Source organism: Capra hircus, chromosome 17 (assembly GCF_001704415.2).
Source record: "Capra hircus breed San Clemente chromosome 17, ASM170441v1, whole genome shotgun sequence".
Taxonomy (NCBI): Eukaryota; Metazoa; Chordata; class Mammalia; order Artiodactyla; family Bovidae; genus Capra; species Capra hircus.
In genome coordinates, this window is record NC_030824.1 from 8,668,577 (window position 1) to 8,689,043 (window position 20,467).

Sequence of the window (20,467 nt, forward strand, 5' to 3'; positions counted from 1 at the left end):
TGCCCTCAGGTCCCTCCCAGTTGCACATAAAGTACTTCTTGATATAGTCAGTTACTTTTGGAGGAAGTCCCCATATAATTAGGGGAATGAGTGGTTATAGGTAATATGAAAAGAAGCCGATTAGGTGAATCATGAATGTTCCAGAACCCTGTCAATACCAGAGTTCTGAGGCTGATTAGTCAACAAGCATTTCCTAAAAGGCCGCCTCAGGACACCTCCAGCCAGCAGGCCGAGGGGCTCGCACATGTGCAGACCACGGCAACCTAGGCGTGGGGTGAGCGGGAGGGCCGGGGGCACGCCAGCACCTGCTCTCTCTCCTGCTCCAGCTCCTCGGCCTCCATGCTCTGTTCTATCTCGGACAGCAAGGACGCGCTGGTGGCGGCAGAGCTCTGCAGGCTCCTCTCCTCGGTCAGCTCCTCCACCTTCACCTGCAGCTGCCGGTAGGAGAGCCGCACCTCCTGCAGCTCCAGCTGGCTCTGGTGCAGCTTTCGGGGAGACAGCAACGGGGGGTGAGGGGGCCGATACCCAGCTGACAAACCCACCCCGAACCTGACCATGCTTCTGGAACCTGCCACCAATTTACAGGAAAACACGTGGGGAGGAGCAAGCTAGATGGCACTCAGGGTATGCGGTTGGTAAAATCCAGATGTGGGAAACTATAGGACAAACAGTCCAGCTTCTTCAGTAGGTAAATTTCAAAAAGGAAAAGACAAAAGGGGAGCCTACAGATTTAAAGAGACTTAAGAGACATATGACCTGACTGCCACATGCAGGCACATTTTAATTTGTATCTTGCCTCAAAAGAAAAATATGAAAAACAATTATGATATTAAGATAACTGAAAACTTGAATACTGACTAGATAGCTGATGATATTAAAGAAATATGGCTGAATTTTCTAGGTGTACTAGTCCTGTGTTTATGTTTTTTTAAAGTTCTTATCTGTAAAGTATTCTTTACTTACAGATGAAATTACAAAAATTCTGGGATTTACTTCAAAAAAAAATGAGAGGGGAGCAAGTGAATGTAATGAAGATAGGGTGGGGCTGGCCAGGGATGAATGGTGTGTAGATCTGGACAGTGGGGTACATGGGGTGTCACTGCACTATTCCGAGTTTGTCTGAAATTCTCCAGAATAAAAGGTTGCACACACAACCTACAGGCATACAAAATAAGGCACCATTAGACTCTCACCAGAATGGCTAAGAAAAATAATAGTGACAGAGTAATAGTATCAGGTTTTGATGACAACGTAAAATAACTAGGATTTTCACTGCTGGTGGGAATGGAAGATGAAGTGCACCTCTGGAAAACTGCTCGGCAAGTTTCTAGGGAGTGAAATTCACATGTATCCTTTGATGCAGGTATTCCACTCGTAGGTGCAGACCCAGTAATAAATGACTGAAAATGTACATGAAAGACAAACAGGGCGTTCACAGCAGTATTATCCACAAAAGCCACACACGGGAACAATCTGAACACCAATAAAAACAGAATGGATATGTTCACATCCTGCAATACTGTACAGCACGCCACAAAGAATGCCGAAGAGCACACTGCTTCTCTCTGCCACAACAGGGGTGAACTTTTCAGACACTGATGTTCAGCAAAAGCCAGACACAAAACTATTTATAATGTACGATTCTCTTTATAAAAGGTTCCAAAACTTGAGATAAAAGTTTAGAAGAGAGGTTTGCTTTTGAGGTAGAAGCAGTGCATTGACTAGGAGGGTGCAGGAGGAAGATCTGTGGGTGCTGACAATGGGTTGTCTTGACCTGGACGGTGGTTACACAGGTACCAATAAAAGCTTCAGTGGGCTATACACCTAAGGTCTGTATGCTTTACTATATGCACACTGTACTTTGCTGAAAACGTGAAGGGGAAAAGGGTTATTTCGAAAGGAACTAGAGGTGGAATCTGAAGCAACATCTGGGCAGTAATACCAAGAGTTCCCAAACTCACAAGAGAGGCAGTCTCACCCTACTCACGGATTACAGTTAAGGCCCTAGCGGGGGACAGATTTTAGGAGCACATGTGTGATAAGATTTCCACAGCACATGTGGCTCAGAGGAGGAGAGCGACGCCAGTGTAGAGAGGGGACGGCAACGCAGGCATCACGACTCATGGGCCAGGGCGCCTTCTGCTGCCACTACCTCAGCCCTCTCTGCACGCTCTGTGGCCCCTTCCCTGGGCAGTCCAAACAGGACATTTGCCACCTGATGAGGTCATCACTGCTGAATGTACAGGGAGACTCCACCACGGACTGCTAAACGCCACTCTTCCTGGTGCACTCCACCGCTGCACGTACTTTCGCCACAACAGCCCTGAACCGCAGACTCAGTCTGTTGGCTAACTCTACTGTGTACGGGAGCAGTTTCCTACTGCTCACCCCTGTCCCCCGACTGAAAACATACTTTGGGAGGTGGGAGTGGGGAGAAGAACTTCCAGGGATTTAAATTTAGTTAATCCTTTAATAAAATAGTATCTTCGGTCACCACTGTTCATTAGAAAGAGGGAACGCTTTACTTTCTTTTCCAGACTGTCATCGAGGTAGGTCTGTGGCTCCTGCAGAGATGCAGAGCCCCAGGGGCAGCAGGCAGCAACTCGAAGCTCTGACGAATGGAGCAAGGTGCCTTGCAGATCCTTCAGCTATCCCTCTGGGTGCCCTGGGAGCCTCTCCTCTGCTGGTCAGTATCAGAGAACATTTGGCTAATGGCACCAGTGGCCTGGGTGTGCCTTAAGTAGGAAGGATTTGGAGCCTGGCTGCTCACAGAATGACAAAGGACTTGGCAAGCCTGCCCTGCATGGTTCCAATGGGTCAGCAATACCTGCTGGTCCAGTGGGAACTCCTCCAGCTCTGGTTTTGAAGAAACTCAGAAAGAAGAAATTAGGTTGATTTTTTTTTTTTTTTTTTAAGATATGCCTAAGAAGCCTTTGGCACAATTACAAACAGCATATTAAACTGACAAAATGCTTTGCAATTATTTTCTAGACAACTTCCATATACATCTCAGCAGGGGAAGTTCAGCACTGACAAGTACAAGTTCTTAGGTACTGGAACAACATTAGTTCAATTACTCACACACACTCAAAGGTGCTTAATTACTTGTAACAGCAAGAGAACAAACACACCAGGACAGGTCTGCCCTCTCTGGTCAATAACTGATCCATAAATCAGAAAAACCAAACCAAAGAAGAGTCTATTAAATACAAGAGCCTTTTAACATAAGAAATATCACCCTTTACAGAATAAAGATGAAACTAAATGTAATTTATATGTGTGACTGAGGAAGACACCAAATGCCTTGTGTTTGAACAGTATGTAAGTTCAGGCTTACAACACTCATGCCCTTAAAGTGGGCAGAGGTCAGGGCACTCTCTCCGTCTTACGCTGAGGGAACTGAGATGGCTGATATTAAGTGATGTGCCTAACGGCACATACCCAGACTCAACGAGGTCTAGACTCCAGGTCATTTGCTTCCTGGGTCCCTACATGGAGCAGGGCCTGCATTCTCTGCTGATGAAAGCCACCCACTCCTTGGGACCAGGCCCCTGCACACATCTGTAAGACGCTCACTGGGTATGAAACAGAGCAGTTAAGTGGCCCTCTTGAGGGATAAATCCTTTACTGGGTATTAAGAGTTTAGCAAAATGCCTGCTTTTTAAATTTCCTGGGCCCTCAATAGTCATTTTTATCCCTCTCAGACTGAAAAAAAATATCAGAGCTGGATTTGATCAGTGTTTTAAAAATCTGTTTTTGACAGTAGAACCCCAATTACAGAGTGAGCCAGATCAAAGGGGGCTATTCTGCTTGTGGCAGCCTGTTGCCCCGCCCGCTCAGCCATTCTCTCATCCTGTGTCTGAGGAAAAGGATTAAAACCAGGGGATTAGAAACATTCCAAGGCCACTAGAGTCTGACTTAGGGCCATTCACCTGCTCCCTGAGCGAGCTGAAATTTCTATTTCTGTATCAGTACAGGCCGTTTCAGCAACAGAACTAATTAGCAACACCTTAAAGAGAGTTTTATATGACTAGAGGAGGAAAAAAAATTACAAATAGTTGAGAAAGAAGAGATTTCAGTCCATAAATGCAGCTTTTCCCAATGCAGAGATCCCAAGGTGGGACCTCCCTGACCTGATGCAGGCGTTGCACTCCCTTTCTTGAAGAAGCCCAATCAGGAGGCAGCGCATGTGCAGGGGGGCGAGGATGTGAACGAGGTGCGACTGGGGACTCTGGCTGCCGGAGAACATACAGCCCACGTGCCAGCCAAGTACTACACAGTCCACACTGGTCCTGGCTCTTCCTCACCCCCAGGTCTCCCATTCTTGATCTGAAATAAGGACTTCTCACTTGTGAATTCATGTTGAACAGAAGTTTGTTTGTTTGTTTAGGCAGGGCCATTGCCTCATTTTTCTGTACTTCTTTTTCCTTCTCCTCTCCATACTCTACCTTGGAGAGTACCTCTCCATACTCAACCCCCAGGAGAGCACCCGATGGGGTAATAAACGCTGTTGAGACACTGACTTGGAGAGGCAAGTGATACACAGGAAGTCATCACTGAGAACCAAGTAAAGCAGGCAGGAGGGCCCCCTTCTGGATTCTACCCAGGACTTACTACACTACTTAGGACAGAGAGTTCACCTTTCTTAGCCTCAGTTTTAGAACATCTGCAAAAACACTCTGTTCTGTGCAGAGCAGCCAACAAATGTCCATGGCTATTATCACCATAAAGTTTAAAAAAAGAGCAAACTCCTTTCCATTTTGAAAACTGATGTGAAGCTTTAGCCAGCATCATTTTCTGTTCCACACTTACTGAGGCCCCTCTTTACACAAAGTTCTGAGCTGAAGGTATAAAACACACAAAAAATGTTAATTTGCCCTTAAAGAGGCTAATCACTCAGAGGGCTGTTTAACTGGTCCTGGTATCACATGACCTTAGCCTAAGATGTCTCCTCATCCTACGACCCAGGGCTTTCCTCAACAGCCGACTGCTGAGCCCAGGGGCCTTCCGCAACCTGGTCTTTGGGCAGGGACCCACGTGGCACAGGACTATCCCTGGCTGGCCACCTGCATGCGAACAGCACTGCTGCGATCGGCTCTGCTCCCTGGCACACTCAGAGGACACCCCAGGGAAGCAGGGCCCGGAGCCACGGGCCCAGTGCTCCCAGGTCAGCGTGGCGAAGCGTTCTTGGCAGCAGATGCTGCACTGTTTCTGGGGAGGCTGAGTGTTTAAGGGGTTGTTTCCTGTCAAGTGTGAGCTTTGGGATTTGGCTGAGGCCTGGTGGCAGTTCCCAAATAAGGACAAATATAGCCATGAAACAATTTCTTTTAGCAAGGAGAAAAAAGAGGCTAATTAGGCTCATAGAGGGGTTGGCCTGTGCCTTCACTAGCAACTGGCAGAATCAGGATATGTCCTGCTGTGCTTGGTGGGCAGCTTCTGGGCTTCTTCTCGGGCAGGGCGCACTGAAGACAGGGGCCTAAGGAAGCAGCTGCAGAGAGCACCGTGAGTCCAGCCCACAGCCATGGGTCCCCCACAGACTCCACCAACCCCAGGAGGCAGAACAGCACTGCGGGGGCTCCAGTCACGCTAACAGCCCGGAAAGAACTCCGTGAAACTGCTCCTGCGGCCAGTGGCTCAGAACAAACTGGAAGGACGACCTGCTGGAGCAATGCACTGGTTCTTGGCAGAGAAAGAGCAGCCAGTTAGCCACACCTGAGGAGACCATATCCGGCCTGAGGAGAGGCCTCAGCGTCGCCCACTGCCCATGCACTAGCCCCTCCTTGGGGTCGGGCGGCCAAGCGTGCCCAGCCCTGAGCCCGCCCTCCGTCCCCGCACCTGGAGGTCCTTGTCGTGGCCCTGCCTCTCCAGGATCAACACCCGGTCCTGCAGTTCCTCCACTGTCCCCTGGAGCAGGTCGTTCTCCTCCAAGGTGGCACTGAGACGGTGCTCCAGCTCTCGCTTCCGATCCGACAGCATCTTGATCTGAAAGTGGGGAGAGTGCCAGAGGGCAGTGTGGGGTTACACCCAGGCTGACGAGTAGGGCACAAGGGACCAGCCCCGGAACACGAAGGCAGGCGTCTCTCCAGCGCTCTGCCCCAGGGCCCCCACGCCGGACAGAACAGCTGTCAACTCTCCAGCTGAGGAGGAAACCCCTCCCCTTCGTAAAGCAGTCTGGGAAGGGGTGGGAGTTAAGCTTTGGGAAAGCTGGAATGTGGGGTGCCAGGTAGAGGCAAGGAAGGTTAGTGCTCTGGAAATTCCACAGATAACACAGAGAAGAGCTCCACCTTGCTGCCCACAACATTTTTTTTTTTTTTGGCTGTGTCATGCAGCATGCAGGATCTTAGTTCCTTGACCAGGGATCAAACCTGTGCCCCTCTGCAGTGGAAGCGTGCAGTCTTAATTACCAGACCGCCGGGGAAGTCCCCTGCCTACGACTTTACTCCAACCCAACAGCTGGAGGGGTAGTGGAACCTAACCTATAGGACCCTTCTCTCAAGTCCTGATCCTAAGACAAGGCCCAGGACAGCCCCTGGGGCCACCACACTCTCATATTCTTATCTCTCTCCTCTGTCCTTCCCCCACTGCTGGCAGGTCTGGCACTCAAGGTCACAGCTCAGACCCAGGGCCCCAGGTGAATGCGGAAGCCCCAGGATACAGAAAACACGGCAGTGTTTTCTGCCCCTGCCCTGGGAGGGAACAGGACACTGACAAGTAAATGACTGATTTTACTCAAGGTATCTTCTGCTTCAGCAAGAAACTTGTGAATAGAAGCCATCTCTCTCCTTGTGTTAAACAGGCTGATATGTTTGTATGCCGAGTATCTAGCCAGCCGCAAGAGAGATACAGACTTTCTTTCAGGAAGGTCTGTTCTGTCTCTTCTGTTTCAGTAAAAGGAAAGAGATGCCAAGTCTTCTGTGGCCTCAAGGTTTGCAGGGTGAGAGCCACCCAGCATGCCCCCAGGCCAGCGATGCTCCAGCCCAGGAACTCAGCCCTGCTCAGGGGGCTGCAGGAACCTTCCCGAGTCCCCTCAATTGCCAGTGGCCTTGGGGGACTTCTGGAGTCCTGCAGGTCCCCCGGCTCCTCCCATTATCAGTTCCCTGCTAGACTGATCTCTCACCCCATTTCTTGTGAGTATTCTCCTGGCGTGGTTCAGATATGCTCCACGCTCTCTAGTCTAGCATGATGACAGTTCGTAAGGGGACCAACCACAGATCGTTTCCAGGAGAGACCTGGAAATGAACATCCCAAGTCCTCTGAAACCTGCCTCCCCTCCGCTCTTTGGCTGTTCTCACTCTCTGCACTAGAATTCTTGCTCAGAGGGCACGACTCTTCCCTGGCCACCTCCCCTCCGTTGGATGGGATGCCGTCCTGGGGAAATGAAGTATGAGGCCTTTGTCCAGAGGGATCAGGTATCCGGCCAAACAAAGGAACACGGTGTCTCAGGTGTGCACCCAGGGAAGGACCGACAGAGCAGCCCTGTGAATGGCCCAGGCTTCTCCACACTGACGCCACGCTGCCCATGGGAAGGGAGCTCTTACTCTAGCTGGGTTTCATTTAAGTGCCCTCTGACCTTCACATTTTCCTTCCTGTGGATCACCTTTGGTTCCCAAGTTCCATTCAGTGAAGTCATGAGGTAATCTGGTTCTGATATACAACCCCGCCCCTTAACAGAAAACAAACTAACTCAGAAGTTCAGAGCTATGTGAAGTGACTTACTGGAAATAAACAATTTCATAGCTCGGCTTTTATATGTAAAAGTGTTATTAGATGAAGTAGGGAATTGCCATTAGATAGCCAACTCCCTCACCAGATTCTACACACCCTGAAACCTGGGACCCAACCTGGCCACAAACATTCCTGGGCATGACCCTGTATCACGAGGGTCTAGGCAGACAGGCAACTTGAGGGAGCCAGACCTTGGCAGAGGTGGCTGAACAGTACGTCATGCACACAGACCATCACAGACAGGCATGCCAAACCCACCAGCACCAACTACTTACTTCAAGGACCTGCTGCTCAATACCCGTAGGAATTCCAAGGGAAGGGAGGGAGGAAGGGAGTGAGAGCCAGGAGAAAAGAGAAGATATTGACAGACTTTAGGAAAAACCTCTGCGTCATGTATGAAGCAGGGGAGCAGCCATCTTGGCCTCCTGGGTCTGACCACACGGGCTGGTTCTTTTACCAAGGTGGTGGCGCTGGACTGTCCCTCAAAATATAACTCAGTCAAAGGGCTGTTGTTCAGACACTTGGCTGAGGGGTCTCGGGAGCAGAGGAGGTGGAAGCCTCCCCAGCACAGAGGCCCCCTTCGGGCTGGTGATGTGACCCTTCCCTGCTCCTCACCTCCCCACAAGCTGCTTCTCACAGATTGGTCCCCTCAGTGCTACTTCCCCCGTCTGGCTTGCCCAGGGCCACAGACCCGCCTGGCCTCTCATATGCTTTCAATAGCACTACTTTCTTCTAAACACCACACACAGTGCTTTCCATGTGTTAACTCATCAAATCCTCTCATCAACACTATGAAGTAGATTACTTCAACCCAATGAAGTAGATATTACTCTCGGTTTATAGGTAAGAATAATAGGTCCTATTTAGAGGGACTGAACTGAGCCCAAATGGAACGGATTCTCTTTCCAATCTTCCATTTAGGATGTTTTTGGAGAGATCAACATATCCAGTAAAAAGTAGGTCATCCCTAATTTCAGCACACTCAGCAGTAACTCTGAGCAACCTTACTTCTCTAGACAACAGGCTCCCCAGAGAAACCTGGTCGAGCGATCCCCATTCAGTTTCTCACAGACATCTCTCTCCAGAGATGTTAGATAGGGCAGGTTTTTGTTCAGAGGACTCCATGTCTAGAAGGCCAGGCACAGCTCCTGCAGTAAGAAAAGCCCTTCCGCCCAACATGGCTTCTCGGGAAGGCTGACCTCGGCCTGAAGGCTTTCAAGCCGGATGATGTGCTGGTTGGTTGAGGAGTTTTTCTCCCGAAAGTCTTCTCTGAGGGCGTGTACTTGCATGGAGAGTTGTCTCTCAACTTCTGATGCCTGTATGCAAAAGAGACCATGGGGCTGATTCAGAGCTTGTACAAAGGAAGGCTGTTCAGAATTTCGCCTTTCATTTCTCAAGCATCTCCTTGCAACTCTATTCTACAGGAAGTACAGATGAGAAAGAACTGGTTTCCTACGCCGTTCGCTTTGTTCTCTCATGCCCAAACAAGACTAACCCCTATCCCTACCTAAAGCATGAATGACTCTGTCTAGGTCTAAGACCACTTTGCTGATCAGAGGAAACAGGCCTGGAAAATAGTAAGTTCTCAAATGTTAGTTATTATCATTATGACTCTGCACACAGCAGAAGCTCCACAAACATCTACTAAATTGAGAGACAATCTCAGTATTTTACAAGAAAGAATAAGACCAATCAATATACCTAAACCTTAGAAATTCCTTTATCTCACCCATCCATTTCCTTAGTGGGGGCCAGGCAAATAATCTATCTTACTCCCAGTCAGTGTGGGCACTATTTAAAATACCCTGTCATGTCTGTTAAGATTTTTGCTGTTCATTTCTCAAGGATGTTTTCTGCACCTCTCGATTCTCTGGAGAGTGCTGGCCGAGGGGCTCCTCTCCCACCCTAATCTGTTTATTCTCTAACACGGAAACCCAGCAAACACCAACTACCATTCAGTGTATTGGTGTCACCTTCTCTCGAATATGCAGGAGAATGTTTTGAAAGAATGTGCCCTTGGAAAGATCCAAGCCCTGTCACCCCCCCTGGGGGCCTGGCCAGCTCAGCCCACAGCAGAGAGCCCTGAGTGCTGCCCTGGGGAGGGTGGCCACAAGACAGGGTAACTCACTGCCTCAGTGCTTCTCGGAGGCCAAATGGGGTCAGTAAGCTTTATGGGTTCTCAGGGGAGATCACAGCGTGCAGAAATGGTGAGGGAAGGCTTTCAGAGGAGGCGGGTGGTAATAATCTTGAAATGGTAGGTGAGCTGTTCAATGAGGCTCTCACAGTAATGGTCACACGTTCAACAGTTCCTTTTATCTTCAAGTGCTATGTAACCAATTGTCCATCTTTTTTTGGTCCCATAGATTCAACAAACATGCCCCCCTCCCTGCCCCCAGACTACAGAGCCACAAGAATCAACCCACAGTGCTAATTTTTAAACAATTACAAGACACACAGCAAAAGAAAAGTCAGACCATCTCTTTTTTTCTTATTCTAATTTTAGTTTTAGACACTACCGCTTATTTCTGAATCACTTAGAAACACAGTATTTAGTTGCTCCTGCCTAAAAATAACATGACTATTATTTACCAAGTGCTTACCATGTGCCAAGAACTGTGCTAAATGCTTTATCTTAATTGTCACAACCAAAGTGGGGCCTATCACCCTCACCCAAGGCAACAAGCTCAGGGAGGTGAGGGAACTTGCCCCACATCTCAGTGAACTACAGCATCAGAATGGTCGATTTCGGGTTATCTTACTCTGAAATTGTCTTCCCTGGTGGCTGAGACAGTAAAGCACCTGTCTGCAATGCAGGAGACCCAGGTTCGATCCCTGGGTTGGGAAGATCCCCTGGAGAAGGAAATGGCAGCCCACTTCAGTATTCTTGCCTGGAAAATCCCACGGACGGCGGAGCCTGGTAGGCTACTGTCCATGGGGTTGCAAAGAATCAGACACGACTGAGCAACTTCACTTTTACTTTCTATTCTGAAATTAGGACTTCAATACTACCTTCTTATGCTGCACTCAATATGCCAGCAAATTTGGAAAATTCAGCAGTGGCCACAGGACTGGAAAAGGTCAGTGTTCATTCCAATCCCTAAGAAAGGCAACGCCAAAGAATGCTCAAACTACCGCACAACTGCACTCATCTCACATGCTAGTAAAGTAATGCTCAAAATTCTCCAAGCCAGACTTCAGCAACACGTGAACTGTGAACTTCCTGATGTTCAAGCTAGTTTTAGAAAAGGCAGAGGAACCAGAGATCAAATTGCTAACATACACTGGATCATGCAAAAGGCAAGAGAGTTCCAGAAAAACATCTATTTTGCCTTATTTACTATGCCAAAGCCTTTGACTGTGTGGATCACAAGAAACTGTGGAAAATTCTGAGAGAGATGGGAATACCAGACCACCTGACCTGCCTCTTGAGAAACCTATATGCAGGTTAGGAAGCAACAGTTAGAACTGGACATGGAACAACAGACTGGTTCCAAATAGGAAAAGGAGTATGTCAAGGCTGTATATTGTCACCCTGCTTATCTAACTTATATGCAGAGTACATCATGAGAAACGCTGGACTGGAAGAAACAAGCTGGAATCAAGATTGCTGGGAGAAATATCAATAACCTCAGATATGCAGATGACACCACCCTTATGGCAGAAAGTGAAGAAGAACTAAAAAGCCTCTTAATGAAAGTGAAAGAGGAGAGTGAAAAAGTTGGCTTAAAGCTCAACATTCAGAAAATGAAGATCATGGCATCTGTTCCCATCACTGCATGGGAAATAGATGGGGAAACACTGGAAACAGTGTCAGACTTTATTTTTTTGGGCTCCAAAATCACTGCAGATGGTGACTGCAGCCATGAAATTAAAAGACGCTTACTCCTTGGAGGGAAAGTTATGACCAATCTAGATAGCATATTCAAAAGCAGAGACATTACTTTGCCAACAAAGGTCCATCTAGTCAAGGCTATGGTTTTTCCAGTGTTCATGTATGGATGTGAGAGTTGGACTGTGAAGAAAGCTGAGCACCGAAGAATTGATGCTTTTGAACTGTGGTACTGGAGAAGACTCTTGAGAGTCCCTTGGACTGCAAGGAGGTCCAACCAATACATCCTAAAGGAGATCAGTCCTGGGTGGTCATTGGAAGGACTGATGGTGAAGCTGAAACTCCAGTACTTTGGCCACCTGATGCGAAGAGTTGACTCATTGGAAAAGACCCTAATGCTGGGAGGCACTGGGGGCAGGAGGAGAAGGGGACGACAGAGGATGAGATGGCTGGATGGCATCACCGACCCGACGGACGTGACTTTGAGCAAACTCTGGGAGTTGGTGATGGACAGGGAGGCCTGGCGTGCTGTGGTTCATGGGGTTGCAAAGAGTTGGACACAACTGAGCGACTGAACTGAACTGAAGTAAATGCAAAAATGTATGGTAGTCTCTTGTTCTCACTAGGCTTCAGTGTGCCAATTCCTCCCAAAGCCTTCCAAAAATAAAACTCAGAACTTAAGTTTGTTATGTATTTACATTTTACTACAGTTCAGTTCAGTTCACTCAGTCATGTCCGACACTTTGTGACCCCATGAATCACAGCACGCCAGGCCTCCCTGTCCATCACCAACTCCCAGAGTCTACCCAAACTCAAGTCCATCGAGTCAGTGATGCCATCCAGCCATCTCATCCTCTGTCGTCCCCTTCTCCTCCTGCCCCCAATGCCTCCCAGCATCAGAGTCTTTTCCAATGAGTCAACTCTTCGCATCAGGTAGCCAAAGTATTGGAGTTTCAGCTTCACCATCAGTCCTTCCAATGACCACCCAGGACTGATCTCCTTTAGGATGGACTGGTTGGACCTCCTTACAGTCCAAAGGACTCTCAAGAGTCTTCTCCAGTACCACAGTTCAAAAGCATCAATTCTTCGGTGCTCAGCTTTCTTCACAGTCCAACTCTCACATCCATACATGAACACTGGAAAAACCATAGCCTTGACTAGATGGACCTTTGTTGGCAAGGTAATGTCTCTGCTTTTCAATATGCTATCTAGGTTGCTCATAACTTTCCTTCCAAGGAGTAAGCATCTTTTAATTTCATGGCTGCAGTCAACATCTGCAGTGATTTTGGAGCCCCCAAAATAAAGTCTGACACTGTTTCCACTGTTTCCCCCTCTATTTCCCATGAAGTGATGGGACCAGATGTCATGATCTTAGTTTTCTGAATGTTGAGCTTTAAGCCAACTTTTTCACTCTCCTCTTTCACTTTCATTAAGAGGGTTTTTAGTTCCTCTTCACTTTCTGCCATAAGGGTGGTATCATCTGCATATCTGAGTTTATTGATATTTCTCCCAGCAATCTTGATTCCAGCTTGTGTTTCTTCCAGTCCAGCGTTTCTCATGATGTACTCTGCATATAAGTTAGATAAGCAGGGTGACAATATACAGCCTTGACTTACTCCTTTTCCTATTTGGAACTGGTCTGTTGTTCCATGTCCAGTTCTAACTGTTGCTTCCTAACCTGCATATAGGTTTCTCAAGAGGCAGGTCAACTCTTTCAGAATTTTCCACAGTTTATTGTGATCCACAGAGTCAAAGGCTTTGGCACAGTAAATAAAGCAGAAACAGATCTTTTCTGGAACGCTCTTGCTTTTTCGATGATCCAGCAGATGTTGGCATTTTGATCTCTGGTTCCTCTGCCTTTTCTAAAACCAGCTTGAACATCTGAAGTTCACGGTTCACGTGTTGTTGAAGTCTGGCTTGGAGAATTTTGAGCATTACTTTACTAGCATGAGAGATGAGTGCAATTGTGTGGTAGTTTGAACATTCTATGGCATTGCCTTTCTTTGGGATTGGAATGAAAACTGACCTTTTCCAGTCCTGTGGCCACTGCTGAGTTTTCCAAATTTGCTGGCATATTGAGTACAACACTTTCACAGCATCATCTTTCAGGATCTGAAATAGCTCAACTGGAATTCCATCACCTCCACTAGCTTTGTTTGTAGTGATGCTTTCTAAGGCCCATTTGACTTCACATTCCAGGATGTCTGGCTCTAGGTGAGTGATCACACCATCATGATTATCTGGGTCGTGAAGATCTTTTTTGTACAGTTCTTCTGTGTACTCTTGCCACCTCTCCTTAATATCTTCTGCTTCTCTTAGTTAGATTTTTACCAATACCTTTCCAAAGGGAAGGTTTCATTTCTGGTAATATGTTAGGTTAGGTTACTTGGACTGACCTTCCTACTGAAAACAGCTAAAAATACTGGATAAAATGGAAAAGACTTCTTAAAAGTGTCAAAGAGCTGACAAGATAGTGATGGAATCATAAGAATGCTTCACACAGGCACATTATTACAACCAACCAATGGAACACAAACAGTAAGAAATAAACCTAACTCCACCACAAATGAACAGCAAAACCACAAGTAAAGCAGGTGGAGAAGAAAATAACTTAGCTAAATGGCTTTGGAAAACAATCCTTTGACTGTGTACTATAAGGTTCAGGAAGAAAGAACTACACAGAGCTATTGAACTGTAGGTCATAACTTGCTTCTCACAGATGTATGGGTTAGCAATTCTAACATTACTGTGTTTAACAGAATTGAATAAATAAGTAAATGTATCATGGATAATGAGAACCAGGTTCTCCTGTGGAAAAAGAGTTACAAATAAGGAAAGAGGGAAGGCTAACATGAACCATGTGGTACTAGATTAGAATTGAAGACATCAGAACGAACTTATGGTGTTTAGCATGCGCGCGTGCGCGCGCGCGCACACACACACACACACAAGTGGAAGGATTGAGAAAATGATTATATGCATCTGTTTATGAATGAGGTAAGTTTCTACACACTCATTCCCTAATTCTGTCTTCTGAGAGGACCTAAAAGTAATAACACCTTAGTGTACACATTAGATTCTATACACTAATCTCTTAGAAATGAACCAAACAAAGCTCCTTGGAGAAATGGCTTGTTTCAGGGTCGGGGAGGAAAAAATACAAGATGAGCTTAAACCATCTTAGGATGCCAGAAAGAAAGGAAGTGCTCAATAAATGAGAGAGGTACACTAAATGGACACAGAACTCAACTTGAAGGAGCTCCCAATGGCTAAGGCTGGGACCATTTGATCAATGAAACAAATAACAACGGTAATGGATTAAAATGCACAGAATAAATGTTCATGAGTCCACAATGATAAGTAAATAATTGGATACATTAGTTAATGAGGGAAAAGAGGCAGCTCTTCCTTACAGAGAATTCCAACTAATAAATACAGAAGGAATGCTGCAAACAAAGTCACCAGCAGGCAAGCGTCACAGCAGTAACTGCTGCAGGCAAGAGCTAGAGGATGCACGCTAATAACTGGTGGCAAAAATTCGACAAGAAACGGGGTATTTATACAGTCTCAAAGTATCTCCCTGTAAGGCTTACTAATCACAAAGAAGAAAAGAGTAACTTCACAGTGGAGAAGCCTGGCAGATACTACCTTAGCAGTTAATGTCATCAGTTACCAAAAATGTCAAACATGACGTGTCCTCAGTATGAACACTGAGAAGGGCACAACTGCACCTCTGTGCTACCTTGCAAAATGGCATAACCTAATCATGACGAAACATTAGACAAACCCCAAACTGAGGGACTTTCTATAAAATAACCCATCATTACTCTTTAAAACTACCAACTTCAGGAAAAACAAATCTAGACTGAAGAACTGTCAGAGATTGAAGGAGACAAAACAAACATGACAATTAAATACAACATGGGAGGTTGAACTGGATCCTGGGCCAATTAGGACAAAGGTGGGAAAGCTGGCAAAATCCCAGCAGGTATGTGGATTAGCTAATACTGCCTCAATGCTGGTTTCAATAACTACTATGGTTACATAAAGGAGATTCCCTGGTGACTCAGATGGTAAAGTGTCTGCCTGCAATGTGGGAGACCTGGGTTCAATCCCTGGGTCGGGAAGACCCCCTGGAGAAGGAAATGGCAACCCACTCCAGTACTCATGCCTGGAAAATTCCATGGATGGTCGCCTGGTGGGCTACAGTCCATGGGGTCGCAAATAGTTGGTCATGACTGAGCGACTTCACTCACTCATGGTTACATAAACTAGAAGAAGGGTATATGAGAATCTCTACTTTTTCCTAACTTCCCTGTAAGGCTAACATTGTTTAACAACAACAATTAAAAAATACCTGATTGGTAGTGCCCCTAGACACTTTGTAGGAGAAAACGAGTTATCTCTGAAGGATGGTAATGTCATTCAAGATAAAATAATCTCCATAAATAATGTTCTAATAAAAATAAGCAGATTATAGTAAAACAAAACAAAAATACACATGGAAACAAAGATTCATGAGCAAGAATCAGCATAAGCAGCAACAGAAACAGATTCACAATGACTTCAGATCCTAGAATTATCAGTTACAGATTATAAGACAACTGTGATTGTGTTTAGATAAATAAAAGGCATGATTAAAAATATCTCTATACAACCAACCAGTCTGAAAATGGCACAAGATGTCTAGCGATGAAAAACAATCCTTTTAGTTCACATAGTGCCCTGGACACATACCTCCAGCAGAACACATACTCCATTTTGCTACAGTGATTACAGTTGCCCATTTGCATCTTCCCCCTCACCACATTTTAAGCTTTTTAAGACAGGGGGTGATGGTGTCTAGTTCATTTTTGTATTGCCAGTGGATAGCACAATGCCTGGCATATGATAAGTACTCAAAAATACCTGAACTAAGTTTATCTCTTTCATGGCTGTTGGAAATTGCCCTTGAGCGAGTAAAAAGGAATCAAGGCTAAATGTATAGTAATATAGCTACCATGGGATGAAAAAAAAGTATAAATCTCCAAAGAACCAGAGGAGACACACACACCCCCAAATTAAAGTCAAAATGTTAACAAAGTTTATTCAGCTTTTAGAGTGGCTAGATTTATGCTACAAACTAGGGATACAATAGTGAGGAAGAGAGAAAGTGTTAGTCGCTCAGTCTCAGTCAGTGTCTTATCTTTGCAACCCATGGACTGTAGCCCATGAGGCTCCTCTGTTCATGGAATTCTCCAGGCACTGGAGTGGGTAGCCATTCCCTTCCTCCAGGGGATCTTCCAGACTCAGGGATCGAACCTGGGTCTCCTGCACTGCAGGCAGATTCTTTACTGTCTGAGCCAGATCTGGTCTCTAAAACTCTCAGAGCTGGAACCTTACTAGAAAAAAGAAACCAGTTACTGAACGCCATCACTGCACACACGAGGAAACTGAGGCCCAGAAGGAATCCATAAGGATCACATAACAAGTAACTGAAAGGTAAAACAAGTAAGATAACAATTTAGGGAGAAGCACTTTTGAAAGGATGGAAAAACAAATCACAAGAAACAGGAACTTAAATTTTAATAGCAAGGTAGTTGACAGAGAAAGGTTAGAGACTGAGAAAACAAAACCAAACCTGATGCTGGTTAATATTCAAAGAAAAACATTTTCCTGGTCTCTCATCTTAGATTTCAACTAGTTTGAAGTATAATTTACCATTTCAACCTCTCTTCTGCTAGACTTTGAGCCCTAGTATCCACAACATTATTTAGTATATCACTGGTTCTTAAAACATATTTGCACAATGAGTGGTATATATTTTATCAGAAAATCGGTTTTCCTATCAGGTTCTATTTTTCACTTTACAATACAGAATATCCTCTCTAGACTATGCAAACCACTACTTTTTTTTTTTTTTTTTTTTTGGCCAAAGCAAATACAGAAACAAATATCTAACAATTCATTCAAGTGAAAAATTCAAGATTTTAACAAAATGAAGATAAATTTCATGTTGATCAAGCTTTTCTTTTTATTTTAGCTTAATGGGAATCTTAGTTTTCCTAAGCAACCCAAAGTTCCATACCTATTACAGGTAGATATTTGCCAGTCTAATCATGCTGGGTTATTGGGTTCTTGCAAATTTTTGGTGTTACATGATAACAGTGTGGCTATAGACACTTGCTATACTGTTTTGCTAATTAACACTCTCTTAGTGCAGGTGTGTGATGCAGACAGATGAGACTCACTTTGTACTCAAGGCCTGTAGAACAATGTCCACTGCAGCATTGTTTGTAAAAGACTAGAGGCAACCGAAGTGTCCACCATGAGCAGACTGTATGTACCAGTGCAATCAAATGCTAATCTACCTGCACCGATATGACAGGCAAGATTCTACCAGTGAGTCACCCATGCATCGAGATTACTTTGCCTTAATGTGGAAAGATTTCAACAATGTAACATATTTTTAAAAGCATATTTGATCCTATTTATATGAAATTATGTGTATGCTTATTTAGTTGCACACATGCATAGAAGAATGCCTGCAAAGCTGTTCATCAAAATACTATCAGAAATTACTTCTAGGGCATGATATTCCTAGCAATGTTTGCCTTGGAAAAGAATTTTCTGTAAAGTTGAAATATTCAACAGTAGTATGTATTATCTTTAATAATGAGGGAAAATAAAGTTATTTATTTAAAAATAGATAAATTCATAAAATATCAACCTAGGGACAAAGGCAAAAGGAAAAAAGTATAGCATTAACATCAAATAAAGATCAGAAATTTTAGTAATAACGAGGCTGGGGAGAGTGATACAACAATTATAACAAACCTCAGACAGCATAAGCTTAGAAAGACAGAGGGGGAAGAGTATTTTACTTTTTAAACTTTTAAAGTTTGAAAATTTACAAAGTTTCATGTCCCTGCGAAGTATACAAAAAATACAAGACACAATCTCCACCCTCAAGCAACGGAAGGAGAAGGAGGTGAACGCTCATGAAGAAAGCCAATACAAAGTACAGGATACTGGCACGCACTGACACGTGGCATGAAGGACGCAGAGACCGCTCAAGACAAAGTATGGCAGAGGTCTTAGGGAAGACATCTTAAGGAAGGCCAAGCATGCAGTGAGTGATCTGGAGAAAACTATACAGCCACTGTTTCTTCATCTGAAAAATGGTGAGTAAAAGATCTACCTTAGCATTAAGATGAAATAATGTTAGGGAACCATGGACTGAAACCTTCTGCCCTGACCAGGGATGAAAACAACCACTTGCACAAGTTGTCTCTCATGGGAAGGTTCCAATAAGAAACAAGGAAATGACAAGCTGCTGCCAACCCAAAGAATTTGGGAGGGGCCGAAAAGAGGGAGGAGATGCCGGGCTATAGTATGTCCTGCCAACCTCCCGGAAACTCTCATGCTGGAATCTGGCTTCACCAGGAGACTTGCATGCCACCTGGAAAAGCCCTGAGTCAGACCATACATGGACACAAGCAAGGTGATGGGGCAGCGACAACCCAGAAATTAACCCCTCCTCCATAAAACCCAAGACTGTGAACCAAGAGGCAGAGCAGTCCTGGGTCCCCCTGACCTTGCTGCTCTCCTCTCAAGTGGCCCCTTTCCAATAGTGTCTTGCTTCATCAACAAGTGTGTCTCCTTGGATAATTCATTTCCAAGTGTTAGACAAAGCCCCTCTTGGGGCCTGGAAGGCATCCCTCTCTAGTCACAGTAATGTAGATAAAACGTTCAGTATAGACAAAATATGTAATAAGTTATAGTTATTACTCTTATCTATGATTAAGTGAAAACTCCAGACAGAATACTGACATGTGCTCAAAGGAAAGCATGCAATTTCAAAGTTGAAACCTCAGAGACTACCTGGTCCTGACCCCTAATTTGGTGATTGATGAAACGGAGGCCTGGGTCAACAGAGTGAGGCTTTTGATGTGATCTGAGTGAACCAAAGTAAGGTCTTGCCTAAGACCACACATGACTACCGTTTTCAGTTTCTTTCCATTTCAATACCATTTTTTTCTTCTTTTAGACAATAACAAAGAGTCACATATTAGATGCTTTTCAAGGATGCCAAAAACTCATCCTCTAGAATGAAGAAAGTCTGATGCCACTACCAGTGCGTATTACTCACGAGAGGGAATGCCTGCTTACATGAGACGCGTGGAAAGCTGCTCCTTGACATTTAGAAGGCACACACCCACTAGATAGGGGCCATGTCTAATTCTGTTTGAACGAACTTGAAAAGTAGAGCACAATAACAGTTTTATTGTCATCCTTTTAATCACTGTCAAAACGTAATCCCTCAATATCAAAGGCCAGCAACTCTGGCAGCACAGGCTTTTAATTGAAAAAGAGAAAAGGACAAACGTCAGCCTGCTTTTGTTTCTGGAGGAGGGCCTTTACTCCATGTCAGATCCCTATTGCTCCTTAAGTAAAAAATATTTCATAAGTCAGAGAAAAGGATTTTACATTTTTAAATGTCCTGCTGCTGCTGCTGCTGCTAAGTCGCTTCAGTCGTATCCGACTCTGTGAGACCCCATAGATGGCAGCCCACCAGGCTCCTCCGTCCCTGGGATTCTCCAGGCAAGAACACTGGAGCGGGTTGCCATTTCCTTCTCCAAAGCATGAAAGTGAAAAGTGAAAGTGAAGTCGCTCAGTCGCGTCCGACTCCTAGCGACCCCATGGACTGCAGCCTACCAGGCTCCTCCGTCCATGGGACTTTCCAGGCAAGAGTACTGGAGTGGGGTGCCATTGCCTTCTCCATTTAAATGTCCTATGAGGACCCATACCAGAAAACAAGCCCTCTGCTAAGTCACTTCAGTTGTGTCCGACTCTGTGTGACCCCAGAGGGCAGCCCACCAGGCTCGCCCATCCCTGGGATTCTCCAGGCAAGAACACTGGAGTGGGTTGCCA

At 45.4% G+C, this 20,467-nt stretch overlaps 1 protein-coding gene across 5 annotated transcripts in view; it reads right to left on the reverse strand.

The window, feature by feature from the left end:
* The window catches only part of BICDL1 (BICD family like cargo adaptor 1), a 79,659-nt gene that overhangs the window by 18,644 nt on the left and 40,548 nt on the right, over nt 1-20,467 (reverse strand). For 3 of the 5 annotated variants that reach the window (XR_001919369.1, XM_018061145.1, XM_018061143.1), the window contains exons 3-6: nt 8,925-9,041; nt 8,001-8,012; nt 5,836-5,982; nt 306-485 (exon numbers count right to left, since the gene is read on the reverse strand). Coding sequence is in view for 4 of the 5 variants with exons in the window: in XM_018061145.1 (XP_017916634.1) it covers nt 306-485; nt 5,836-5,982; nt 8,001-8,012; nt 8,925-9,041 (456 nt within the window). In the remaining variant the exon portion in view is untranslated. The remainder of the gene's footprint in view (nt 1-305; nt 486-5,835; nt 5,983-8,000; nt 8,013-8,924; nt 9,042-20,467) is intronic. The other 2 variants (XM_018061142.1, XM_018061144.1) reach the window with 1 other exon arrangement.